Source organism: Harpia harpyja, chromosome 8 (genome assembly GCF_026419915.1).
Source record: "Harpia harpyja isolate bHarHar1 chromosome 8, bHarHar1 primary haplotype, whole genome shotgun sequence".
Taxonomy (NCBI): Eukaryota; Metazoa; Chordata; class Aves; order Accipitriformes; family Accipitridae; genus Harpia; species Harpia harpyja.
This window is the reverse complement of record NC_068947.1, coordinates 9,737,067-9,763,163: the sequence shown is the minus strand read 5'-3', so window position 1 is coordinate 9,763,163 and position 26,097 is coordinate 9,737,067. Positions and strand designations below refer to the sequence as shown.

Here is a 26,097-nt window from a genome sequence, read left to right as displayed (position 1 = left end):
TACTTTCTAAGGTGTTTAAGTAAGCATGTCTCATAAAAATGATCGTGAAGGTGAAGGAAGACTTCTGAGTTGTTGGGGTTTTTTTCCTACCTTAGAACCACAGCTTTGGTACTCTGTATATTCTTTTTTCTGTTGGATTAATATTAGAAAGTATGTATTCATATTGGGCTGAGATCCAGTGAACTGCTGTCTTGTGCTTTTTTCTTTGTATGTTTTATCCTAAAACTGAGTTAAAACACAGGCTTGATTTTGAAGATGTGAACTGTTGAAGCATAATTGTGATAGAAATGTTCCTGCTTGGGAACTCAGTTTTGTGACTTGTACTGGGATATCTAATTTTCTAAAGAAGTATCAGATCTTCAACCCAAATGTTCTTCTGTGCCACAGTCATAATAATGCTGTATTTTAAGCTTTATTTTGAAAATATAACAAAAAATGTGTACCCAACATTGCCAGTGAAGGCTTTTTAAATGTGGATGCCATCTAATCCAATGTGCTAGCTCACAGAGAGGTTCAATCACTGTTTTAGGCTGCAGTTCCATGTGCAAATGGCTGATATAGTGACTAATTGCAGGTTTAATTAATCTTGGAAATACTTAATTTTCAAAAGAGGTTCACTTCAATCAAAGGGAAAATTAAAGAACAAGAATATATTATAAATGACATGGATGATTGAAGAGGGAAAGAGATCTATCTCTTTAAAACGTGGTTGTAATTTGCTTCCTTTCCAACAATATTTGTCAATTTGGATACAGTCGTTTTGGAAGTATTAACCACATTAGTACAAAGCAGTGTTGACTGCTGCTTAGGTAAGCAAATGCATAGCCTTTAAAAAAAGAAAAATTAAAAGAAAAAAAAATCTGGGTATATATGTCTCTTCTTATGTGACTTTATCTGTATATGTTTAAACTATCTTAATGCAACAAACTGACATAATCTTTTTAGGAAACACTGATCTTCCATTTAAAATGTTGAATAAAGGTATGTTTCAAATTCTTGATAGTTAAGCCCTGTTAAATAAGGAAAAGGAATCTAAGGCCTTGTACTTCTAAATGGAAGCTCATTTTTAAAGGAGCACTCTGTTCATTGGAAGAGATGTTGTTCGCTGTTGTTGGTTTTACTGACAAAATGTTCAACTTGTGTTTCTTACCTTTTTTTTTTCCAAACTTAAATTAATGAAACTGAATTTGAGAGCCAAAATGCATTGGTTTATATTAAATTCCTCAAAAAATTGTAACTCACTTGAGAGAGGTGTTGAGCAAATTCTTGGTGATCTGATATGAAAATGACTTCAAACCTCAAGTTTGGGGGCTCTGAAGCATAGAGGTTCAGAAAGTGTCTTTATAACATCTGTCAGTAGGAACTCCATTCCCACAGGTCAGCTCAGTTCATTCAGGACACGCGAAGGGAACAGGCTGTAGTTACTGGTTGCGAGTATTTGTGGTTGTTATGAACCAGCAAGGTATATTTTAATCACAACCAGTTCTCATTCTTGCACACCAACATGGATTGGAGGAAAGGGGAAAGGAAGCAGAACAGACAGGTAAACCAACAAGATTCTAGTATAAAAAAAATAAAGCTTGCAAAATATCAGCTTCTTTATCCTTGAAGTCCTAATGACATACACTAAATAAAATAATTTAAAGTGAAGGATATGATATAAAAGTCTTTGATGGTCTCAAATTTTTAGGATTTTATTCTAATTCAAGTGGTGTATTCCTGAAGGAGAGAGTAATTAATAATTGATTTCCTTCAAGTTTGTGTCTAGCTGATATAAAATTAACTGTTCTGTGCTAGACAGTAAAGCTAATCACCAGAGAATCATTTCACTAGGGTTAAGGTTACATCAGGACCTGCCCTGCTTACTCAAAATTTTGGAATCATGAAAATAACTGGTTATGAGGCACCTCTTCAGCATTCTTACCCACTTTTTTTTATGGCCTACATGCCTACATGTAATCAATAACCTCCTTAATAATGTATTGTAATACTTGATTTCCATCTGCAGTAGACAGCAAAAATCAGCATGCATCCCAAATTCATTTTAAGAAAATACATTTTGCTTTTTGGTATGCATTGCTGGTGGGACTCAAAGTATTGCAGGTGTTGGAATGTGCTGCTGCCAATGTTGACAAAATATCAGTGAAAAAATAATCTGTCCTTACTACTTGCATATTTTAATGATTCTCATACTTTGAGCTAGTGTAGTCTGTTGTGTGCATCCTAACTGCAGTGAAAGATTTTGAAAGCTTGAGGGGAGGTGGGAGGATAGCTCTGAAACCAAAGATTTATGTATCTCAGCAGCTATGTTAAGGGTAGCACAGAGAGAAATGAAATATAAAACATATTACATTATAATTTTAGTTTGCATGACTGTTACAAGATGCAGTCTTACTATGCAACTTAACTCAGTTCTTCTGTTTTAATAAGTAAACAAATAAGTACTCTGATCTATGGATAACAGTTTTGATGATCTGTATCTAGTGTTACAGTTATTCCTTCCCCTATCTGCATCACCTCTGTATTTTAGATCTGTATAATTCAAGCTGCAGGGTTAGTAAAATGAGCTATAGAAATTGTCATTTAGTGAGGATGTGATACATGTTTCCCCAGTGGCAGACACAACTGTTGAATAGCTCCTTGTCTCACTTCAGAGATGAAATACTGTAGTCCTTCTCCTGACTGAGTGTGATTTTAGTGCTGAGACTGAGGGTGACCTGAAAGACTTTTGTGACTTAACTTCCAAATAAGGTTTGAAACTACTGTGTTAGGAAGCATGGATTTTTGTTTTCTGACTCAGATTAGACAGTATCATCATGGGCTATTATAACTTTATTTGTAAAATTGCTGTGTGTCATTGCAGCTATGAGGAAAAAGTCAAAAAGCTAACTGCAACCTTAATTTATTTAAAAGTTCCTTTCTGTTACTTGGCACGTGGAAGCAATGGTGTCTGCTTAATTGATGAGGGCACCTCTCATGGGTGTTTTAAAATTATGTAAAATTGGAAAATTCAAGCCTTTATTGTGCTGCTATTGTCGTGGAACGTATTCATCTAATGTATTGTCATAACATATACTATTTTGAGGCTGTCTGTGGCTTGAATATGAGAGCGCTAGTTTTGAAAAAGCTGGAAATCTAAGGCTTGTAAACAGCTGAATCTTCAGGTTATGTTTAAAAATCTTTCTATTTCTATATGAAACTCTAAATTGGTGTGGGTTTTTAATAGAATGAGTTCATTGTAGGCATCACTGAATTCTTGATTTCTGTGCTTTACAGCACCTTTGATTTACTTAAGAGTCTTTGGCATTCCTCATTCTATGTAGAGAAGGCTCTGTTAAAAACATAGCTAAATTTCAGTATGGCCATAAAAGTTGAGACTGTACAGATGTTTCTTGTACCCTCTCTGTTACAGAACTGAATAAAATGCTTAATTTTTTTGTCCCAGACTTAATATGCAGGAAGCAAATCACTGAAGTCAGGGTTCTAAAAGGTTAATACATAATAGAAAGAAAAAATAAATCATGGTTATGAGAGAGAAAGGTAGGGGTAACCACAAGACTGATCCCTTTTGGAGCTGCAGTTTGTATGCTCCTTTTTGATTTATGATTTCTCTCTCTCTCTCCTTGTCTGCTCGAAGTATGTACACATATTCAGGTGGCTGGGCAAGCTCTCCAGCCCAGACTTGAGGAAACAAGGAAATCTAGAAGTAGGTTGGTCAACAGCAAGAAATACTTATATTCATGGAGTTTATGTGAATGAACAAAAGTCAGGGGTCTACCTATAAGTAAGGATATGGCCTTGTCAGGCATCTCTACGCTCTAGTAATCTACCATTCTGTAACAGATTATGTTAAAAGCATTGTTTAATGTCTTCAGAAAGGCTTTGTGTGTAGAAAAAACAATGAGAATGAAAAGAAAAAGGATCATTTTAATGAAATACATTTGGTTTCTAGTAATTTGTGGCAATTATGAATGAAAACGAGTATTGCCAATGTTATTCCAAAGCTGTGGTTTAGGTTTTGAAATGTTTTTAAATTACCATAATATAAATGTGTTTATAGTATTTTAAAGCAATTTTACTTTGACAGATGCTAAAACAGTAAGCAGAGACTTGGGATAAGAAGGTGACAATGATCTATATAAAATGGGACTTTTTAATAAAAGATTACTTTTTGAAATGTGGGGGGAGGATTCCAAGTCAATAGTTGTAGGCCTTCCGATGCCAAATGAAGTCAGTTGAGCCTTTTGCATTTACAGATGTAAGTGGATTTCTATGTATTAGAGTCTTAATTGAACATCTTTTAAAAATACCTGTGGTAACTGTTGGTAAAAGACCATATACTGAACAATAGTGGAGTGTGGATTCAGAGGAGAAAATAGCCATCAGTAGGGAGGATTTCATTGTATGTTAGGAGCAAGGAAAGAGGAAAAAAACCCATGCGTTTTCTTGTATAGTTAGTTCTGTTTGAGCACATCAGTGTAATTCACATGTATATAGCTGTGCTAATAAATACTTTCCTTGTTTGTAAATGTTTAGATTGTGATTCATTGGCTGGTTTTGGTATTCCTGTTCTGTGTCAGAAATGATCCTATTTCAAGAAATCTTGGCAAGTATGTTGTTTAAAGAGTACAAAAATTGGATTTTAGCTATGGGAGTACAGGTTTGGTAGTGTGATGAAGTAAATACTTTGAATCATCTGGTATGTAAAGGAATATCAAAAGCCAGTTATAAAGGTTTGTAAGTGCCCTCAGAGGGACATTTCTCCCTTTTCAGGGAACCTTTTATTTTGAGAATTGTGTTGCTTTGCAATCTCATTGCTCAGAAACTTGTAAGCTAACTTCCAGTTCACTGCTTGAATGGAAGAATTTATCTTTTAAGCTATATTTAAGAATTTATTTCACTCAGCAGGTGAATGTTCACTCAATAGATTAACTTCTGAACAAAGGCATTTTCCATCCTCAAATTTTCCCTTACATCTTTTTGAATGGATTTCTTTAGAACTATCATGTCAGTCATTAAATAAGTAGCAGTAAAAAAGGATTGATTTGCCACAACTATTGCAGTCTTGAAACAATCCTATTCTGTTTTCATAACCTATTAATTTTTCATGTTTGAAAGCTTGACCTACCATAATTATCTGATTGTATTATTTGTTGTTAATATTGGATGGAAGATTTCATATTTTAAGTCAAGGCACCAAGGACTTAAATCATCTACTGAAAGAAGCTTCCAAAAATGCATATTGGTGGTGATGGTTTTTAAAAGGTTGCCATTGTTCTAACTTGTGTTTTGGCAAATGTAATTTCAATTTTGAAAAATAACTAGGTTTTTATTAGTCGAGTGCAATACTAACATCTGTCTGAACTAATTTTAATAAATCTTTTTATCTGTAACTTTCGTGGACGTTCTTTAAGTGCCATAGATGAGAGAAATTTATAAGCTTTTGTGAAATTTTGAAGTATCATAATGGAGGTTGTTTATATCTAGTCATGTCAAATAAGCTTAAAATAAACCTAGTTTGTGTAAAACAAACAAACAAAACCAAACAGCATGACTCAACAATTCTGTTACTCTTATCATTGTTTTGAAGGAATATCCTTTCAGTTGTTTCAAATAGTAATTTCTAAACTCTAGCTATAGACTGAAAGCAAGAATGTCTTTCTCAATTTTTTTTTCCCGCTATTTGGATTATGAATCAAAATAAAGTCCACTTAAAATTTAATAATAATGTCAATATATTACATAAGGTTTCTAAGAGTATAGACTTTCTCAGGCGGCAGGGTAAGATAATACAACTTTAATATAGGAAAATACAAAACTCATTTGGTCTTCTTTACACTAGTCTGTAGTTAAAATTATTAATTTTGATTTAATGGGCAGCAAGGATGAGACGTATAAGCTTCTGTGTAAATGCTACACTTGAATGTTGGAATCTAAACTTTGTTTAGTAATAACGGAATTGTAGCTCAATGCATAAAAGAGAATGGCTTATTTATTGCTGTTTTCTGTGTATGTGTTTCAGGGGTCCATTCAGTGTTGTACGGCGATGTATCAACAGGGAAACAGGGCAACAGTTTGCAGTAAAGATTGTCGATGTAGCAAAATTCACTTCAAGTCCTGGATTAAGCACAGAAGGTAAGAACGAACAATTAAGTAAATTCTAAGCAGACAGGTTTTTTGATTTGTCAACCTTTTCTATGTTTGTTTGCTTTGTAAGATACTTTCTGGTTTGTATTTTGTAGAAGTTATAAGGCAAGGTCTTATATCTTAAATTTATCTTGATTCAACTTAGTGCATACATTTCTAATCTTTAGTAGTTCCTACAGCTATTCAGGCGTAATAATAAATATTAGAAGGAATAGTAGGTCTATACTAACTCTAAGCCATTGCTATTTCTGTTTGAATTTTTTTTTAAGAATGTGAATCTCTTAAAGAAACAAATTAATTCTGAATCAAAAAAAAGCATACAAAGGAAGTAAGAACACATCAGTTTTATTTTTACTAGTCTAAATTTAACAAGTAGTTTGCTATATAATGTGTGGAAACTTGTGATTGAAGTGTGCAAAATTATATAAAAAACTGTACATTTTTCATATAGTCAGGATTTTAAAACAGTGCTGCAGAACTGCTGCAGTATAAATAAAAGGCTGTAACTCTTAACATTTCCTATTTTAGGGTAAAACACTATGTCTTTTCTAAATTGAATATGCAACTAGTGTACATAAAGTGCTTCTTTTACACTGTATGAAAAAGCATGGTAACTGAATGACAATCACCGTGTATTCTATGTCCAGTGTATTTTTGCTGGAGATCATACTCTTTTGAACAGTAATGTTTTTGGGGGATTCCACTTGTGCCATCTAAGTCCTTATTGAACCCAAGTTCCCCAGCAAAAAAGGGTTAATGACTTTTGTTGGTAATGATAACAAACAGAATCTTAAGCCTTAATTGCTAGTTTGATTTACAAGGTAAATCACAGGTCTTGCTTCAGACTTTACCAAAGATTTTCATTTAAATCTGATAATGCCATTGCTATTTTCTTTTTCCTAGCCCTCCAACAAAATATATCCCATGCTTTTCATAATATTCAGCTTGTGCATAGCTGCATTATGGTTTTGGCAGGTTATACCAAAACCATTGTATTTTGAGATAGTGTAATCTTACTAAAATGATTTGGTATCTTTTAAAGAAGTTCTGTCTGTATTCTAGTGTGTTTCTGAGCCTCATCTTAACTACTGATGCTCGGACACATTTCTACCTTTAGTGGAGTACTGCTCTCCTCACTCCATGACAGTAAAATTCAACATTTTGGGACTATGAAGGAATTGTTGAAAGGGAGAAATAGCAGACAAAAGAGTAGGGACTCATCAGGAGGAAAAGAGAAGCCAACAGTAATAATAGATTCACTGAAAAAATGAAGGATAGCTGTTGATGGTTTGCATTTGCTGCCTGGGTCTAAAGAAAAGGCTTGGGAGTATACTAAGAAATTTTTTTTTTCAATTCCACTTGTGTTATATTGATATAGTTATAATTCAAGCTAGTAGGTCATTGAGTTAACAGGTCATAAACATTTTATGTGTTTAGTGGGTTTTTTCTTTTGTATTTTTGGTTGCTAATTGTTGTTGGGTTTTTTTGGTTTGGGGGTTTTTTTTAAGATTTTGAATTGTTATGCGTTAGATTTGTAATATTAAGACACATAAGATGTATAAGTGAATGTGGAGCAAGTCCTTAACTCTACTTAAGAATCTAAGCCTGTTTTTCACAAACTCTTTCCATCTTGTGTACTCTTTATTTTGTTTTTCCTCTGTGCTTGGTTTGGGGGGTTTTTGTGTGTGTGTGTGTGTGTGTGTGTGTACCTCTCTTCTATCCATCCTCTAGGTTTATATTTTCAAAGATTTTATTTTTCTTAATTTTTTTTATTTGTTTGTCTTATTTCTGATATGGCATTCCTTAAACATATTGGTGGGGAGCCATGATGGTGGTATTTGAATAAAATAAATATTAGATAACTTATCTGGGAGGAAGCTGTAGTTGTAAATTGTGTTAAAGTGTAAGGCAGAATGGAATGGTAAGATTAATCCTTAGGAACATTCTTTACCTCAAAGTTTTGCCCTCTGCAAGACTATTCTGGTCTTGAAGGTTATCTTTGTACAACTTTCCAACTCCAGTCTTTCTTTGAGGCACAGGAGTGGAAGAGCAGGACATTCTGCATGTGAGGGAGCTGATGACAGTTCCCTCCTTAATTTCACATACATGTAGAGTGCTGAGAGGTAAAGACCCCAATATGCCTCCACGCTTATGATTAAGTCTAAAAAGTCTCTGTTCTTGAGTGCTATTGCATAAATACCCATGTGGGATGACATGTGTTTATGGGTAAGAACTTCGTCTTTGTATTTGTCAGCAGCGTACTCGTGTGGCAGAGGCAGCCAACTGCATAGCAGACTTGCAGAAGTGTAGCCAGCAAGTCAAAGGAAGTTATTATTCTCTCTATTCATCCCTTGTGAGACCGCATCTGGAGCACTGTGTGCACTCTTGGCTTCCCCAGTACAAGAAAAACAATGATGTACTGGCACAAGTCCAACAGAGATGGCCCAAGAGAACTAGGTTTGTCTAGCCTTAAGAGGAGAAGCTAAGGTGAGGTTTAGTGCTGTCTTCAGCTACTTAATAGAAGGGTATAGAGCAGATAGAGCCAAACTTTGTATAGGCGCACAGTGAAAAGACGAGAGGCCATGCAGACAAGTTGCAACATGGAAAATTCCCATTAGACAAGAAAAAAAAATTCACCCTGTGAGCGGTAAAACTCTGTTACAGGTTGCACAGAGAGATTGTGGAGAGCATCCTCAGAGATGCTCAGAACTGGGCTGCACAAGGCTCTGAGCTGCCTGATCTACTTTGACCTGCTTTGAGCAAGACTTTGGACTGGATGACCTCCACAGCTTCCTTCCAACCTACCTGATTCTGTGGTATTAGGAGCAACAGTCTGCATGTAATCTGTGGGGCTACATAGTTTCAGTACTATTTAGGGAGAAAATTTAGGCTTAACAGCACTGTGCTTAAAAAAGAGTTAAATTAAACCTGGGTTTCATACAATGTTTCAATTTTAAGAGTTAATTTGTTGTAGTTTGATACAATGTTTTAATTTAAACCTGGTTTTGATACAATGTTTCAATTTCTTTAACTTGTGAGGTGGTTGGGCACTGTGTTTAAAAAGGACTATTTGCTAGTTTAAACAATTCATTAAAAAAAAAAAATTATACCAATTTTTTACAATAATGGTATCTGCCTTACTACAGTAACAAAAGCAATCAAGCCTGAAAAATTAATACTTCTCTAGGCTAATCTGTGTTTATCAATTGGTACTATCATGAGCATTTGCGGTATATGATAGAGAAGCCAGGCAAACTTTCATCTAGTATAGCATTCTTTCCATAAGGCTGCTTACACATAGTGTGTATAGACGTGGACATCTCAAGTGATTTTTGTGTCTGTGTGCATCTCTGCAGTGGTTTGATAATAGGAAAAAAAAGAAATTAATGCTATGTAACGATGCCTGACAGCTAACAAATCTAATTTAGGCTAAATTCTATTGGATTCAAGTATTAGCATTCATGGTCTTGCATACTGTGTGTCATCAATCTCTGTAGTGTTGTAATTCAACCATATTAATGAAGTATATTGACATCTTGTCACTGTTCAAGTGGCCACAGGATCTACTGGATTAATGTTGCCTATTTTACATGATGACAGATTCTAGTACAGTTCACTATGCTTTCATATCACAGAGACACAAAAAATTTAAAATATACATAAGAAAGTGCAAAGCTTGAATATTTTTAGAAATAAAAGTGACTATTTTGTACAGTTCAATTTAGAGGATTCGTGTGGAAGAGTACTTGATGCTCTCAGAAGCTAGTTTACTCATTGAGGCCTAATAAAAATATCCATGTAAATAAACTTGTATTCAAACACAGCTCTTAGTTGTTATACTCAGAATTTTTGCTATAGAAAAGTGTAAAAAGCATGTTCCTTATTTCTGAATTTGTTACAGCTCACACCATAGTTACCTTTTACTGTCCATTTCTTCCGGTGCTCTCTTCACATCCCATGCATTTTATTTTTCTCTTATTTTTCTCTCTGTGACTTGCATATCTTGCTTTTAGTTAGCTGTTCTAACACCAAATATCTATAAGTGCAAACACTATTTCTCAGGGAGAGAATGGTGATTGGTTCTTTACTACTTAGTAAAAGCCAATATATGTCATTTGTCTGCCTTTTCTTAATGTCAGATTGTTCTCTTGTAACATGCTGAGGGTTTTTTTTAAAGCAATTTAAAGGGCAGTGACCTGTGCTTACAGTGCATGTCTTTTTGAAGTTGTTTTTCAAGATTTGATTCATCATATATTAGATTCGGTTATCTGTAATTCATTTTGATAGAAATGTCCTCTGAAAGAAAGTGATTACCATTACTTCCACAACCTTCTGATAGGGTAGACCTTATTTATTAGGTTGATATATGCATCTGTACAGGTTTGTATGCATGCAAGGCACTGTGAAGCTGAATAGATGAGCTGATAAGGAAAGATTCAGGTTTTCTTTAGAACCCCAACTGGTTCTACTGGAAGTGAGCTGTGAAGACAGTCTCTGCAAAAAGTTTTTTGGCTGTGACAAAGAGCAAAATTGTAGTCAAGAAAGAAGTGGTTTGAACATAGTTCTTGGACTACTTCTAGCACGAGGAGGGGCAAGATAATTGAATCAAAACTGGCATTGCTATGGATCATCCACTTTAGAAGAATTCCAAAATTATTTCATTGGGGACAAAAAATGTGAAAGTTGGCATCAGTTTGGTTTTTTTCTACAAAGAGCCCACAGATCTTTTCCCTGACATATTTTCAGGTTGTGAATAATTTTCTTACAACCGAGACCCTACTCTTGTTCTGCATATTTCCTTAAATAGGATAATAAATAAAACTGGTTGGGTTTTTGGTTTTTTTTTTTTATTATTTAGACTTGCATTTTTTAAATCATTTTGTCAGAGCAGTTCATTTGAAAGGCTTTACTTTAATTCTGAGTAAAGATGCACAACCGAGTATCTTAAACTTTTGATATTGGAAGGCTGTGGTGAATCACGACTTACTTTTTGCAAAACTATCTGTGTGTAAAATTCTGCACCTTCCTCCCTGTTTCTTTAAGGGTTTAAGCAAAAAAAATGCAGTGTCAGTGTTGAGCTCAAGTCTTTCAGTAAAAAATATTACAAATCTGTATGTCATCAGATTTTATGATACTATACCATATGTAGACTGGATTTGAAGAAAGGGTGAGTGACTCTGCCTTTGATTTGGAAATACCAACTCACCTGGAATTTCTGGTAGTTGTCAGTTCTGTGTTGTACCATATTTCACAGATCAAGGGAAGTTACTTCCTTCTGTGTGGCATTATTGGGCCCACACCTGAGCTATTGTGTCCAGTTTGGCGCTTCACAATTTGAGGGATGCTAAAGAACTGGAAAGGTCCCAGCAAAGGACTATCAAGATAGTCAGGCCCCTACAGCACGTGATGGGCAAAGAGAGGTTGAAGGAGCTGGGTTTGTTTAGTCTGGTGAAGAGGACGCTAAGGGGATGATATAATAGTAGTCTACAACTACTTGAAGAATTACAAAAATGGCAGAGCCAAGCTGCCTTTTTAACACTGACAGCTATTACAAGAGTAATGGCCAGGAATTGTTGCTTGGAAAGTTCAGGTTGAACATGAGGAAAAACTTGTCCACTGGGAGGGTGGTGCAGCAGGTACAGGTAGCCCAGAGAGGTTATAGGACCTCTGTCCCTGGAGGTTTTCAAGACTTTGCTAGATGAAGGCACAGCTGTGCTTATCTAATGTTAGCAGTAACCTCACTGCATCAGCCTGACTTTGCTTTTTCTTTTATTATTATTTTAACCCTATAAGAAATCTTAATCAAAGTATTTAGTGATAGTAGTGTTGCAGATACAACTTTATTATACAGGAGTTTTCTTGAAAACTCACTGAGTGTATATGTCTTGGTACTGAAGAGGTTGAGGCATCTGTTTATAGACTGCAAAAAATCACATGGTATTAGTGGCACCTAATACACGAATATGGCATCTTGAAGTGAAGGTATTTAACGTGTTGGTAGCTGCCTGTCTTAGAGTTCATGTTGCTGGTCTTTTAAATACCACTATAGTTTCTGTGTATGCTGTACCAACAATAAAGCAGGTTGGGGTAAAAAGGTAAGAAGCATTTGAATTTACCATGTAGCTATGGTAATACAAAATCAAGTATAAAAAGAATGCTTTTTAGGAAAATAAAAAAAAAAAAAAAGAACGGGTGTCAAGGTCATGATAAAGGGGACCCGTACTAGAGTTTGTGCCTATCGACAGGACTTGAAGAATGATGCTTAAAACAAGTTTTGATGTTTATCATTTCAGGAGTCTACCTTTCTGTAGAATAATAGAATTCTTTAGAATAATACTACTAACATGTAGTTCCTAGCTTAGTTCTACTTCTTTCACACATGGGTAGAACTGTTCCTGTTTTGGTACAGAAAATGTTACCTAAGCCTTTTTGAGGAGTTTGCTTGTTTTAACTTAATGAAGGATTTGAGTTTTCTTCTTTTCTTTTTTTGGAGAAGCCATAGGCTGGTTTGGTTATAAATTCAGTTCAACTATTTTGTACATATAAATTTCATAAATGTGTTAACTGGTTATAGTTCTGCTATAACTTTCATAAATAAAGAGTCATTAGAATTAAATACTTCTGTGCAGAAACATAATGTAAGAGATGGAACCAAGCTTTTTTCCCCAGAAGGCATTTCTATAAGTGTTGAAGCATGTTAACTATATAATAGGTACAATGAATCACAGGAATGCATGAAAGCATAACAAGGATTTCCTTTTCAGGACTCCTTTTTTTCTTGCTACTGGAAGTCAGTTCACTGCAGAAATGGTGCACATGTTTTTTGGTTGGAAATACAGAATTCAGTCTTAGGCAACACTTCACATACTTTTTTAAAAAGTGTAAAATACAACATTATATATTAGGGGCCTTTTTTGGTGTTGTTTCTAGTACGTGCTGAGATACAGGCTCCCAGGAGTGGGATATGAAGTGTCACTAAGTCACTAAGGTCAAATTACCATTGTTTTGACCTCTCTTGGAGTCCCACATATGAATTTGATTGGTCCAAGGAAACAAATACAAAGTTCTATAAGGAAACATGGCCTTTCATCCAGATCATAAGCAAAGAGTAATAAAGATCAACTATATGGTATTATTTTATTTCAAGAACATAAAATTTCTTGAAATTTGTTGCAAGCATAGTCACAGCAGTGTTGACGTAATGCTTTCCCTTTCCATCTTCAGAAGGGAAAGCATAGCTTGTGAATTTATTACATCCACTTTAAAGCACGTAAGAATATTTACCTAATTTTTTATGAACTATTGCTTAAATAGAAGGAAGATCATTAAGTTTTTATGTGTTGCAAGCAATTGGTTCTTTATTCCTCCTAATCAGTCTCCAAAATAAGGACAGCTTTGTTTGCTTTATGACTTCAGTCCCTTGTCTATAATATGTATCTGTTTTTACTGGATTTACTATAGTACTGAACACACAATGGCTCTGCAGGAGCACACCTCTTCCCCCTTCTTTTTTAATCTTTACTACTTGGCTACACATTGCTCTGATAACTTTGTTCATCTGTTCTTGGCTTCAGTGTAGTGCCAACATTGTAAAAATGACTATTATATTTAGTGGCTGAAACCACTATGGACTAGTTGCTCATTGCCAGATTAGGTAGGTCTTACATAACGTTATCGTGAAACTGCTTTTGAGGATGGTATTATGCAGCTGAGCAGCAAGATTAGTCAATGCATTTCCCAATTTTATAAATGTGAACAGGACCCTGTATAGGTTTCAAAATGCAATTATATGAAGTGTATTTGACTGTCATTTTAATAATTATTTATTCTAAGAATAACATATTAGAGCATTAATTAAAAAATTGCTGTATCTTGAAATTCTTAGAACACATATAATAATGAAATAATTATGTAATTAGCACTAAACAGAATTTATACAGCAGATAATATATAACTTAACTGTTATTTTTGTTATATAACTGAGTATGCAGTTGACCTGCATTTTTTAAAAAGTAATCATAATTGATTGAAAAGTGCTCCTGATGTAACATTGCTATAATCTTTTCTCTCACTTTACATCCCACTTCCATACAGGTGGAACAAGAAAATATGTTCACATATATGAACAAGAAAATAAGACCTATACAAATGAATCTTGTTATGAAAAGTTTCTTTAAACTTCCTGTCATTTAAATCAGTGAAAGTTGGTGAATATGGTTTGTCACTTAAAAATTAATTCTTCTCTGTACATATAAAATAGGGTTTAGTGGCCATTTATTAAAATTTTTACTGAAATAACTAGTATTGTTAAATATGTGAATCTTGTTGGGTAATACATAATACCGAACAATTTTTCCAAAGAAATACACATAATTTATGCACATCTTAGTCATCTCAAGTCATAAAGGATATTTACTAATTGAGGAAAACTTCTGTACCGACTTGTACTTATGCATCACTTCTGCTTCATCTGGACAAAAACTGGTCGGTCCTTTAAATCTGTTGTTTGAGTCCCATCTCTGTACCTGGGAGCTCACAACCATTTAGAATGTAAGTTTCACTGAAAATTAAACTTGAAAATATTTTAAATTCTTAATAGAATTTTTGAATTTAGGAAAAACATTTTCAGATAGTGCTTGTGGTTCAGCATAAATCACAGAACCCAAAAGCTGCAGCTGATACTATTTATTCCAAGCAGACTGGCAAAGTGATGCCTGCCAGGTAATTGGGACATCCTATGATGTACTGAATACCTTACAAGTGTCTTGGAAATAACTGTCCTAGGTTTATTTTGGGGGGGGGGGGGTTTGCCGGTGGTGAGTCTGTCATTGAAATGTCCATCCCACTCAGCTACAGTTGTATCCTCAGTCAGTCACTCTGAACCTCACACTGCTTGTCCAACCATATCTCCCAAACTGTAATGAGAAAGATTGTAGTTGCAGGGTTCTAAAAAGCCTTCTATACTAATCCTCTCACTCCCAGAAAAACAAGGAAAATAAAGTATCACAGACACACTTCGCTATTATTCAAAAATAAGCTTTAAAATCTCATACTATTTCAATCTTTTCTGTCCCTTTACTAAATATTTAGTTGCATACATATGGTAGTTTAAGAGTATGATGACTTACGTGCTTACATTTGGTAGTTAAATATGTGAAGTATTCAGTAAAGGAGATGTCTGAGAACTCTTTGTGTCAATCAGAAACAGGCCTGAAGCACCTAAGAGGATACCATATTGTTGAAGTGTTCATTGCCTCTAAGTGTATTTACACAGATGTGGGTCCGTTCCATCAGGGCCCAAAAGTGCTGATGGAGCTGAGAGATACCATTGCAAGGCCACTCTGGATAATCTTTGAATGATCATGGTGTTTGGGAGAGGTGCCTAAGGACTGGAGGAGAGCAAATGTCACTCCTGTCTTCAAGAAGGGCAAGAAGGAAAACCCAGGGAACTACCCAGGGTCAGTCAGCTTCGCCTCCATCCCTAAAAGGAAACCATTTCCAGGCACATGAAGGACAAGAAAGTAATCAAGAGTGGTGAGCATGGATTCCCTAAGGGGAAGTCATGGTTGACCAACACTGAGAAACTTCAAAGATTAAATGACTGGCCTGGTAGATGGAGAGCAAGGGATTTTGTCTACCTAGACTTCAGGAAGGCCTTTGGCACTGTCTCCCATAAGATTCTCATAGAGAAGATGAAGGAGTACGGGGTGGATGAGCAGACAATGAGGTGGATTGAAAACTGGCTGAACAGCTGGGCATAGAGGGTGCTCACCGGTGGTGTGAAGTCTAGTTGGAGGCCGGTAACTACCGTTGTACCCCAGGGGTCAATACTGGGTCCGATCATCTTCAACATCTCCATTAATGACCTGGGTGATGGGACAAAGTGTACCCTCAGGAATTTTGCAGGTGACACCAAACTGGTGTTGTGGTTTAAGCCCAGCAGGCAACAAAGCACCACAAGGCTGCTTGCTCACTCCTTCCCTGCCCCAGGTGGGATGGGGAGGAGAAAACGTACCAAAAAGCTTGTGGGTCGACACAAGGACAGGGAGGGATCACTTGCCAATTATGGTCATGGGCAAAAAACAGACTCAGGGAAAAAAACAAAATCAATGTAATTTGTTACCAGCCAAATCAGAGTAGGGTAATGAGAAATAAAACCAAATCTTAAAACACCTTCCCCCCCACCCCTCCCTCCTTCCCAGGCTCAACTCCACTCCCGATTTTCTCTACCTCCTCCCCCCCAGCAGTACAGGGGGACAGGGAATGGGGGTTGCAGTCAGTTCATTACACATTGTCTCTGCAGCTCCTTCCTCCTCAGCGGAGGGCTCCTCACACTCTTCACCTGCTCCGGTGTGGGGTCCCTCCCACGGGAGATAGTCATCCATGAATCTCTCCAATGGGAGTCCTTCCCACAGGCTGCAGTTCTTCACGAATAGCTCCAGTGTGGATCCCCCACAGGGTCACGGCCTTCTTCAGGGGCATCCACCTGCTCCAGTGTGGGGTCCTGCACAAGCTGCAGGTGGATATCTGCTCCACCACTCACCTCCATGGGCTGCAGGGGGACAGCCTGCCCTCTCACCACGGGCTGCAGGGGCATCAACATCCTCCGGCACACCTCCTCCTTCACTGACCTCGGTATCTGCAGAGGGGTTCCTCTCACATTCCAATCCCCCTGCTCACTGCAGGTTCCCCTTCTTAAATCTGTTCTCCCAGAGGCACTACCACCGTCCCTGATTGGGTCAGCCTTCACCAGAGGTGGGTCCGACTTGGAGCCAGGGAAGCTTCTAGCAGCTTCTCACAGGAGCCACCCCTGTAGACTCTCCCTTGCTAACAAAACCCCGCCACACAAACTGAAAACAACTGCGAGGAGTGACTGATATGCCAGAGGGTCATGCTGCCATCCACAGGGACCCTGACAGGCTGGAGCAATGGGCTTTCAGGAACCTCATGAAGTTCAACAAGGGGAACTGTGCAAGGTCCAGCAGGTGGGGAGGAACAACCCATTGCGCCAGTACCTGCTGGGGACTGACCTGCTGGAAAGTATTTTTGCAGAAAAGGCCCTGTGCAGGTCCTGATGGATGCCAAGTTGCACGTGAGACAGCAATGTGCCCTTGCCGCAAAGAAGGACTAACGGTACCCTGGGCTGCCTTAGGAGGAGTGTTACCGGCAGTTCAAGGGAGGTGATCCTTGCCCCCTACTAGGCACTGGTGAGGCCACACCTGGAGTACTGGGTCCAGTTCTGGGCTCCTCAGTACAAGAAAGACATGGACATACTGGAGAGAGTCCAGCAAAGGGCTACCACTAAGATGATGAAGGGACTGGCACATGTCTCCTGTGAGGAAAGGCTGAGAGAGCTGGGACTGTTTAGCCTGGAGAAGGGAAGGCTCAGGAGGGATCTCACTGATGCGTACAAATACCTGAAGGGAGGGTGCAAAGAAAATGGAGCCAGGCTCTTCCCAGTGGTGCCCAGTGACAGGACCAAAGGCAGTGGGCAGAAACCGAAACGCAGTATGCTCCATCTGAACACCAGGAAACACTTTTTTCACTGTGGGGGTGACCGAGCCCTGACACAGGTTGCCCAGAGAGGTTGTGGAGTCTCCATCCTTGGAGATGTTCAAAAGTTGCCTGGACACAGTCCTGGGCAACATGCTCTAGGTGGCCCTGCTTGAGCAAGGGGGTTGGGACTGGCTGACCTCCAGAGGTTCCTTCCAACCTCAACCATTCTGTGGTTCTACAAAGGCAGCCTCAGAACTTCTTGGATGGATGTCTCTCCTGTGATGGGCCTGGGAGCAGCTGAGCAGGGTATTATTTGGTCTCCTCCCATACCCCGCACAGCATTGTCTCTCTGTGCTCCTTTGTGGGTGTAGCAGATGAGGTTTTATTACATAACCTAATAGCATTTTTCTTTTCTAAACCCCTAGTTTAATTACAGCTGCCTTCTTGCTTAAGCAAACAAACTGAGAAAGAGTTTGAGAAAAGCAAGTTTGTTTGAAAAAGAAATCTAGGTTGGAGAGGGAAGCAGGTATATTCCTCCTCTGGTGTTCCTAAAGTAGTAAGCAATGCCTAGAGCTTTTACCGGCACAGTAAGCCAAATGACAAAGGTGTGTTTCTTCACCCTCTTTGAAAAGCAAAGCCATAATTAAATTTATGCAAAGAAATCTGGAAATATGCTTTTTAAAAGATTTATTTTGAGAACGCTCTCAAGTCTTCATTCTTAAACATTATTGTCTTTAATCTCTTTGCAAGAATGCAGGAGGTATGTCCAACTTCTGTTCTGAAAAGTGGAAATGCTTTCCAAAACACTTCTGTCTTTGTACACAGTCTGTACTCATTTAACGAATCATGATTCTTGCCAATAATTCCAGAAATAGGCTTCTAACTGTGCTTGCCGTTAATTCAGGCTGGTTACAAACATAGAGAAGATAATAAGCATCAGCTGTATTTTCAAATATTTTCTGTTTGGATGCAAGCATGTATTCTGTTCTGGTTTGTACAGTCAACAAAACTCAAGATTAATTGCAGCTGAGCTGCAATTTCTGTTAATTCATTGATCCAAAAAGAACCTTCTTTGACTCTTAAATGCTGGGTTTTGTTGTTTTGTGAAACTAAAAATATATGTCACTGTGTTATGATAAATAATGATCCTTGTGCAATATCACTCTTCTAGAACTGCTTTTCATGTTAGAATGACAAACCTGTATCCTGCCATAGCAGTAAGACATTGGCAAAAATTCAGTCTTCAGGTTGTGTGATTTTTTGCTTGGGACAGTTTACATCCTGAGAAAATCTTATCTAAAATCTGTTTTTCCAACAGCAGAGATTTCATGGTTTGTGATCCATAGATTCTTATTCTTTTGTAATCTCCTGAGTTTTCTGCTAAGTCAGATAGGTACATCATGATCTTAGGTAATCTTCCAACAAATCAGCTACAAACATTCCACTTGGTGCTTTTCTGCATGTACTGATATTTTTACTGGATTATAGATGAACATGGTTTTGAGCTATAGGCAATGGAAATTTGCAAAAGTAAAGATGTGTTAGCAAACATTGATGGACCCCCTAAATAATAGGATGGGAGAAAGAATGATACCTTTTTAAACGGGGGCATACTTTTAATATATAATATATATAAGTCTGTATATTCATAATAATATCCATACACATACAGAGTAAAAACCTAAATCAGATGCTGGTTTTTGTAGTTCAAAACTAAAAGTACTTGCTCATAAATCAGTAAAAATACAAGAGATAAACAAGAATGCATGCCTTAAATAAAAATGTTTTTTGATCTTGACTGCTTAATGATCAGTTACTTAAGAAAATACAAGATAGCTACCTAATGGTTGCTATCAGTTGCTGTAAGTTGTATCACTATTTGTACAATATGTCAATTTGCTGCATATGCACTGGTGATTATAAGAGCAGTTTACTAAAACCGCCTAACTGGTCTTCAAACGGAAAAATTAAGTAGAGAAAAAAATGGTAAAGCTAAAGACCAGTGACACACTCACAATCTATACTGCAATTGTAGAAACTGAACACTGATCTTCATAGAAACTTTCGTTCTAATATCTGCATCAGCAAATACTTATGACTAATACATGAAGTATATAGGAGTTGAGAGATCTCCATAGTATGTCATTATGTGGGAGAATGGAAATATTTTGAGGAGAAGAAAGTTCAAAATGTATGGGGTTCAGGAAGTTGTCAGTATGTCAGTTGCTTGTGAGAATTAAATACTTTAGGTCGCATTAGCACATATTAACTTGTAGAGCTGCAAAGGTATCTGCCTTTCTTGAGTGCAAGTCGTGGGTTTAGTCCAGTTTTAAACACTGCCAAACAATGGCTGTGTTTTCAAGGACAAGAGTTGCTTCAGTAGGAAAAGAAAAAATATATATCTTATAATCTCTTTAAGTAAAAATCTTTGGAGAAAAGAGAAGAAAATAATGTCAAGAGAAACAAGTCTACTGACATGAAGGCAGATGGAAATATGTTTTGGAAGCTATCTTGTAAAACAGTTTAAAGAAAAGATCTTGGCTAACATATAGAGTAGAATTTGGAGATTTTTAGCTTCTCAATATAGAGAAGCATTTTGATTTAAATAAATCAAAGACCTGGAGGTCCTGAGGAGATCCATGAAATTAATTCTGTTTCTTAAAGGCTTTCTACATTTTATCTGCTATTCTAGTTCTACCATGTCAAATATTATGTCAGTTGTCTTCCAGTATATTAATTATTTTAATAGAATGAAAGAAGTGAGGTACAAACAATAAGTGTTTGTCTATACAGTTAAATTTAAGATAAAAATCCACTTAAAAACTTGAATAAACATACGTTTTAGGAATTCAATTTTATCTTCAACTTTAATACTGCATTAAATTTCCTCCTGATTCTATGTTTTAAAACTATTACGTGTTTAACCAGTAACTTTAAGAATTTGACTGAGACAACTGTCATTCTCCCCACTGCAGAGTAATGGAATAGAAGATGTATGGTTTTAAAACACTTTGATCACTTAACTACCTAGAAGATAGAAGGATGAGAATATTATATCATATCTAACTAAGCACTGCAAGATACTTGCATTTTCTTAAGGTTACAGCCTAGCAATTTTGGGTTTCTTTAAGTGCCAAAGGCTTTAGGAGAGAGACCTGTTTTAACAGCTCTGTGTATTACTGCAGTCTGAACACTGTGAAACAGTGCTTACTGGCATGGCATTTTCTAGCTACAAGTCATTTATTTTAACGAAGACACTTATCAGGGACACCTGGATAGCCTGCTCATGTTGAATGTATTGTATGTACTTGATTTCCTAATATGAATCCAACCAACAAATACACACAGTTGACAGTAAGTAAATTGGCATTGTAAATAAAAATACTGTGATATATAGTTGGTTTACTTCGAATCTGTGACAGAGATTTTTCTTGGAGGTTGTTTTTTAAGATCATATATGAATAAGACTTAGTGTGTTTCTTGGTTGGGGGAGGGGGTTGTTCTATGTATTTATTTTGCCCTAAATATTCAGTGGTCAAATTCTTTCTTTTTTGAAGTTGCTGTGGAAGAAATAGCCAGATTGCAAATTAAACTGGTGCTAAAAAGTAATGGTTTATTCTTTCAGAATGTCTTAGCATTTGTTAAGGCACTTAAATGATGACTTTTTTTTTATATACTTTACAGAACTGAGGAATTGCTTTATAGATATATTCCAAGTTCCACAGAAAGTTACTAGCAGAGTCAGCGATATAAAACCCAAGCTTCTTGATTTCTTCTGGTTTCCCAGAAGACTAACTGAATAAAGTTAGGTTAAAAAATACATTGCTTTATGTACTGTGACAGAACCAGTTATTGTAGATTTCTTAATATCTGTCACTTTTAACATTGCCTGTGAAACAATGACAATTAACAATTGTAGGCCCTGGTGAAAATATTGCCTTAGTTTATAGCATCATAAATAGTGAAAATGGCTTATGAAATACTACTTTGCCTGAGTAAGGTAGATTTTTTCCTTTGCCAAATCAAATAAGTATTTGTATCCAAGTTGCCACCACATAAATGTTTATTACAATATGTATGTGTTACACATCAGCATTTTCAGGTCTGTACAGGTTATCATCACTGTATTCTCTTTTGTTCTCATAGTTCTCTTTCAAAAGCTGTGCCAAACTGGAGCCTGTTTCCAGCACAGGGCTGGACAAGTGGGGTTGATGTGTTTGGAAAGAAGCTTTTAATCTCTGATGTTGTAGTTTCACAAGAACCTCTATTCTCCTTGTGCTGCAGAGTGATAGGGCATCTACCATATCTGTCTCTCAAAAGCTTATGTTTGAGGGGAAAACCAGTAAAGAAACTAGAATGCCCTGGAAAGATAGGATGCTAACATCTAGAATTATTAGATGCCACTTACCATCTCTGCAGTATGTGGGTGAGTCTCATTGCTTTGCATCTCCTCCCCTTTCCCCCTCAATAAGACTGGCTGAGCTGATGACGTGGTTTAACCCCAGCCAGCAACTAAGCACCACGCAGCTGCTTGCCCACTTCCCCCTCACCCAGTGGGATGGGGGATAGAATTGGGGGAAAAAAAAGTAAAACTCGTGGGTTGAGATAAGAACAGTTTAATAGGACAGGAAGGAAGAAAATAATAATAATAACAATAATAAAATTATAACAATAATAAAAGGATTGGAATATACAAAACAACTGATGCACAATACAATTGCTCACCATTTGCTGACCGATGCCGTTAGTTTCCAAGCAGTGATTTGCTATGCCCCAGGCCAACTCCCCCTGGTTTATATACTGGGCATGATGTCATATGGTATGGAATACCCCTTTTGGCCAGTTTGGGTCAGCTGCCCTGGCTGTGTCCCCTCCCAGCTTCTTGTGCCCCTCCAGCCTTATTGCTGGCTGGGCATGAGAAGCTGAAAAATCCTTGACTTGGCCTAAACATTACTTAACAACAACTGAAAACATCGGTGTGTTATCAACATTATTCTCATACTAAATCCAAAACACAGCACTATACCAGCTACTAAAAAGAAAATTAACTCTATCCCAGCTGAAACCAGCACAGCTGATTTAACAGCTCCTGGCTACTGAAGGGGGAGGGAAAGCCCTATTTCTTCAGCCCAGGTTCCTTATTGTGCAGTCCTGTCATTTAATTTGCATTGGCTTTGTTACTTTTTCTACCTTTGGACTGATTTATTCTAAATCAAGCGGGGGAAAAAAGTGGACAGAGGACTTGCACCCTAAGTCTGCTAGACTTTACTTTCTTGTCAACTGGCTTGCTTCCTTTTTTAAATGCACCTTATTTAGAAACCTGATAGGGTTAAAGAAGAATTACCTTGTTAAGGGGAAAGCATAAGCAAGCATAGTTTGAATTTATTCAGCTGGGAATTTTTATATTGTCTTCAGAGGAAAATATTTCTGTATGTTGTGTATTAGCCTAGGATCTGAGGTAATAAACCAGTGTGGGATGCTTAGAAAACAGAAGAGAGGTTCACTTCTAAGGGCTACCTGTGACTCTGTTTAACACATGAATGCAAGCTGGGGTTGGAGTAGGAACTCTGTATGAGCATGTCTTTTAAGTCTTGTAAATAGCTGTGGTTACTACCTCAGTTCCTTCCTAAATAGCTCATAGGCATGTTTGGTTTTTCTTTTTGCCTTAAATAACAAGCAAGCAAACAAGCTAGCTGGAGAAAGTGCATGCACAAGGTAACATTGATGAGAAAGTGAGAGGAAGAAGCCTCAAATCTTATCAAAGCTGCTATCCTTATCTGTGTTCCTGTCCATCTGGTAGGACTGGTCAGCAATTAAATATCAATTAAGGATTTAAAGATACGTGTTCCATTCTAGAAATTGTCTGGACTACCAGGCTTTTCCCCCAGTTTCCTTTTTTTGGTCATGTCCTATTATTTTGTGGCTGTGGAGCAGTCTATGATCAGCTCTTCTTAAGGGCACTGCCTGATTTACTGAAGGCGCTCGTTCTGTTGGGATTTGCTGCTTTTGTGTCGTTATCCCCTCCCTCCCCCATCACATGGCCAAAAGAAGAGTCTACTAATTTGGGGGGAATTTAAATCAATTTAATTTATTATCCATTAACAAACTTTTAATTACTGATTCTGGTATTGAAACAAACACACGCGAGCTTAGGCAAAACATCCCTCGCCCTCCCCTCTGCCTGGTCTCCGTTCCTGTGGCCACACGTAGCCCTTGGTCCCTTGGGAGAGGCAGCAGGCAGGTGGGAGATGGGGTCAGCGCATGCTGGTTCCTGCAGCGGCAGCAGACCCTCTGGAGCCATACCTCTCAGCTCTGCTCGGGCTGCTGCTCTTCTTCAGCCCCTGCTTTCTCCTCCTGCTCCAGCCTGCACCTTTTTTCTTCTGGCTTCTCACTCCTCCCACTCTGGCCTTGTTGTTCATCTTGGGTTTTTTGGTGTTTACTGCCCTCTCTTAAATATGTTTTCACAGAGGCTCTATGAAGTCCTCTGGTTCAGAGGCAGCACACGTGTGGCTGATGGGGCTCAGCTGTGTTCTGTGGTGGGTCCATTGCGGAGCTGCCTGTGTCTGGCATGGGACAGCCCCTCACCTCTTTCCCCTGAGGGCATCCCCGCAGCCTCTTGCTACATTAAGCATAACACCTTGCCGGTTATGCCTAATACACCACACGCACCCCCGACCACTCTTTTATGAGTTTGTATGAATTTGCTCTTCTTTTTCTCTTTTTGGTCTTTGCTAGCGTTGCTTTTTCACCGTCCTCTATGAAGATTTGGTCATTCGCTGTTGTCAGGTAATGTTGGGATAAATTGATTACAGGGGAAATACAGCTGGAGTTCAGTGCAGGGTACTGTTTTGTTCCTTGCTTATCCCTTTGTGTGTTACAACATAAAAGAAACTTCTACCTTGGTTCTGTTGTATTTACTAACTTCCCCCTACAGAGTATAGTTTGTAATGACTTTTGAGGAATTATGGGCTGTACTCACTAACAGTCAAAGCTATTCACAGCTTCAGGGCACGGTAATCTGAGTTGCAAATGCTGGTCTGAGGACTGAACCCGCACCTAAGTGCACCAAGATATGCAATCATCTTTGGAGAAAAAAAAAAAATCTTTTAATATCTATTCTGGTTTTTTATAAAAATAATTTACATTTTGAAAGCTTTTTCTTTTTAGGTCTTCCATGTAATACCAACTACTGCAAAAAATCTGTTTCTTCAGTGATGTAAAAACTGAGGGGAGACATAGTTTCTTTATAAAATTGGGTATCTTCTGGGTTAGCATTTAGAAATATTTTGTTGTAGAACAGGGCTTTAGAGCTGGTCATGCTGTGGTGACCGTTTGTTTGCTGATAGGAAGGCATTCATATCCTGAATCAAATCTGTACCCTCATGTGACATTGCAGTAACCTCATTTCCCCTTGCTCTCAGTACTGTTCTTCGCTATCACCTTTGCCTCTTGCAACCTGATTGCTGGATTTACCCAAGAGAAGTAGCTCCTCTGAAGAACATCATGTCAGATGAAGAGGATTCTGCTATCCTTTGTTTTTCTGAAATTGTGGGTACTCTTCCTAGTAAGAAGCCTTGGACCTTCGGTTCCTGTACATGCTTTGTTTCCTAAGTTTGTTGGCTGTATTCATGATCCAGTGGCCCAAAAAAGAAATAAATACAATTGGTCTAGTTCTGCGGTTACTTGTAACGTGTAGGAACTGCTAACCTTGAGGGCACTGGCTTTGCTGAGATAATGCCGATTTCAGGATTTGCTTTGTCTGTCTCAGAAGATTCTGTCCTCCTTCTGTATCAGTTAGGATGGAATTTCTGAGTTGTGCATCACCCCACATTTGCCACACGTTTCGTAGATGCTGGATGGCACTTATGCATAGTTTTGTTTTGCCCTTCCTGTTACTAATAAGGATCTTTCTTACAGGGAAGGTAAGAGTTCCTTACCTCACCAAGCGGACTAGATTCTGGCTTAGTATTCCTACAGATTGAACTTTCCACTGCAGTTGTCTGGGGCCCTAAGAGCTTAAGGAATCTTGTTCCTTTTATAGTTGGATGGAGTCTGTCTGGCAGCAATTCTCATCATGTGTTAGTAGGAAGTTAATTGGTGTTCACTTAGATGTTTGTATATAGGAAAAGTTGAACCTATTGAAAAGGACCCAATTCCCAACAGAGTTTAGAGGTTTTAAGGACTAATGGGGCAACACTTAACACATACCACATTGCAAAAAAATGTATTACTTGTTTGTGTAAATGGTGATCTTGGTAGCTGTCAGTTCTCTGAAGTGGTATGGGGAGGACAAAGGAGCAGTTTTGTTTGTGTAGAGTAACTTACGTTGTTCCTCCATTATCGAGATGTAAATTGTCATTTTCATTTGGTCTGGAGGCTTTTGCACAAAGGCTAACCCTAAGAGTATTCTGAGGTCAGGTGGTTTGCTTTGGTTGTTACAGTAATGGAGTTTAT

General features: G+C 37.7%; 1 protein-coding gene across 22 annotated transcripts in view; it reads left to right on the top strand.

Annotated features, from left to right (window-relative positions):
* The window catches only part of CASK (calcium/calmodulin dependent serine protein kinase), a 245,745-nt gene that overhangs the window by 67,665 nt on the left and 151,983 nt on the right, over positions 1-26,097 (top strand). For all 22 annotated transcript variants that reach the window (XR_008236412.1, XM_052795149.1, XM_052795146.1 and 19 more), the window contains exon 2: positions 6,023-6,135. Coding sequence is in view for 20 of the 22 variants with exons in the window: in XM_052795149.1 (XP_052651109.1) it covers positions 6,023-6,135 (113 nt within the window). In the remaining 2 variants the exon portion in view is untranslated. The remainder of the gene's footprint in view (positions 1-6,022; positions 6,136-26,097) is intronic.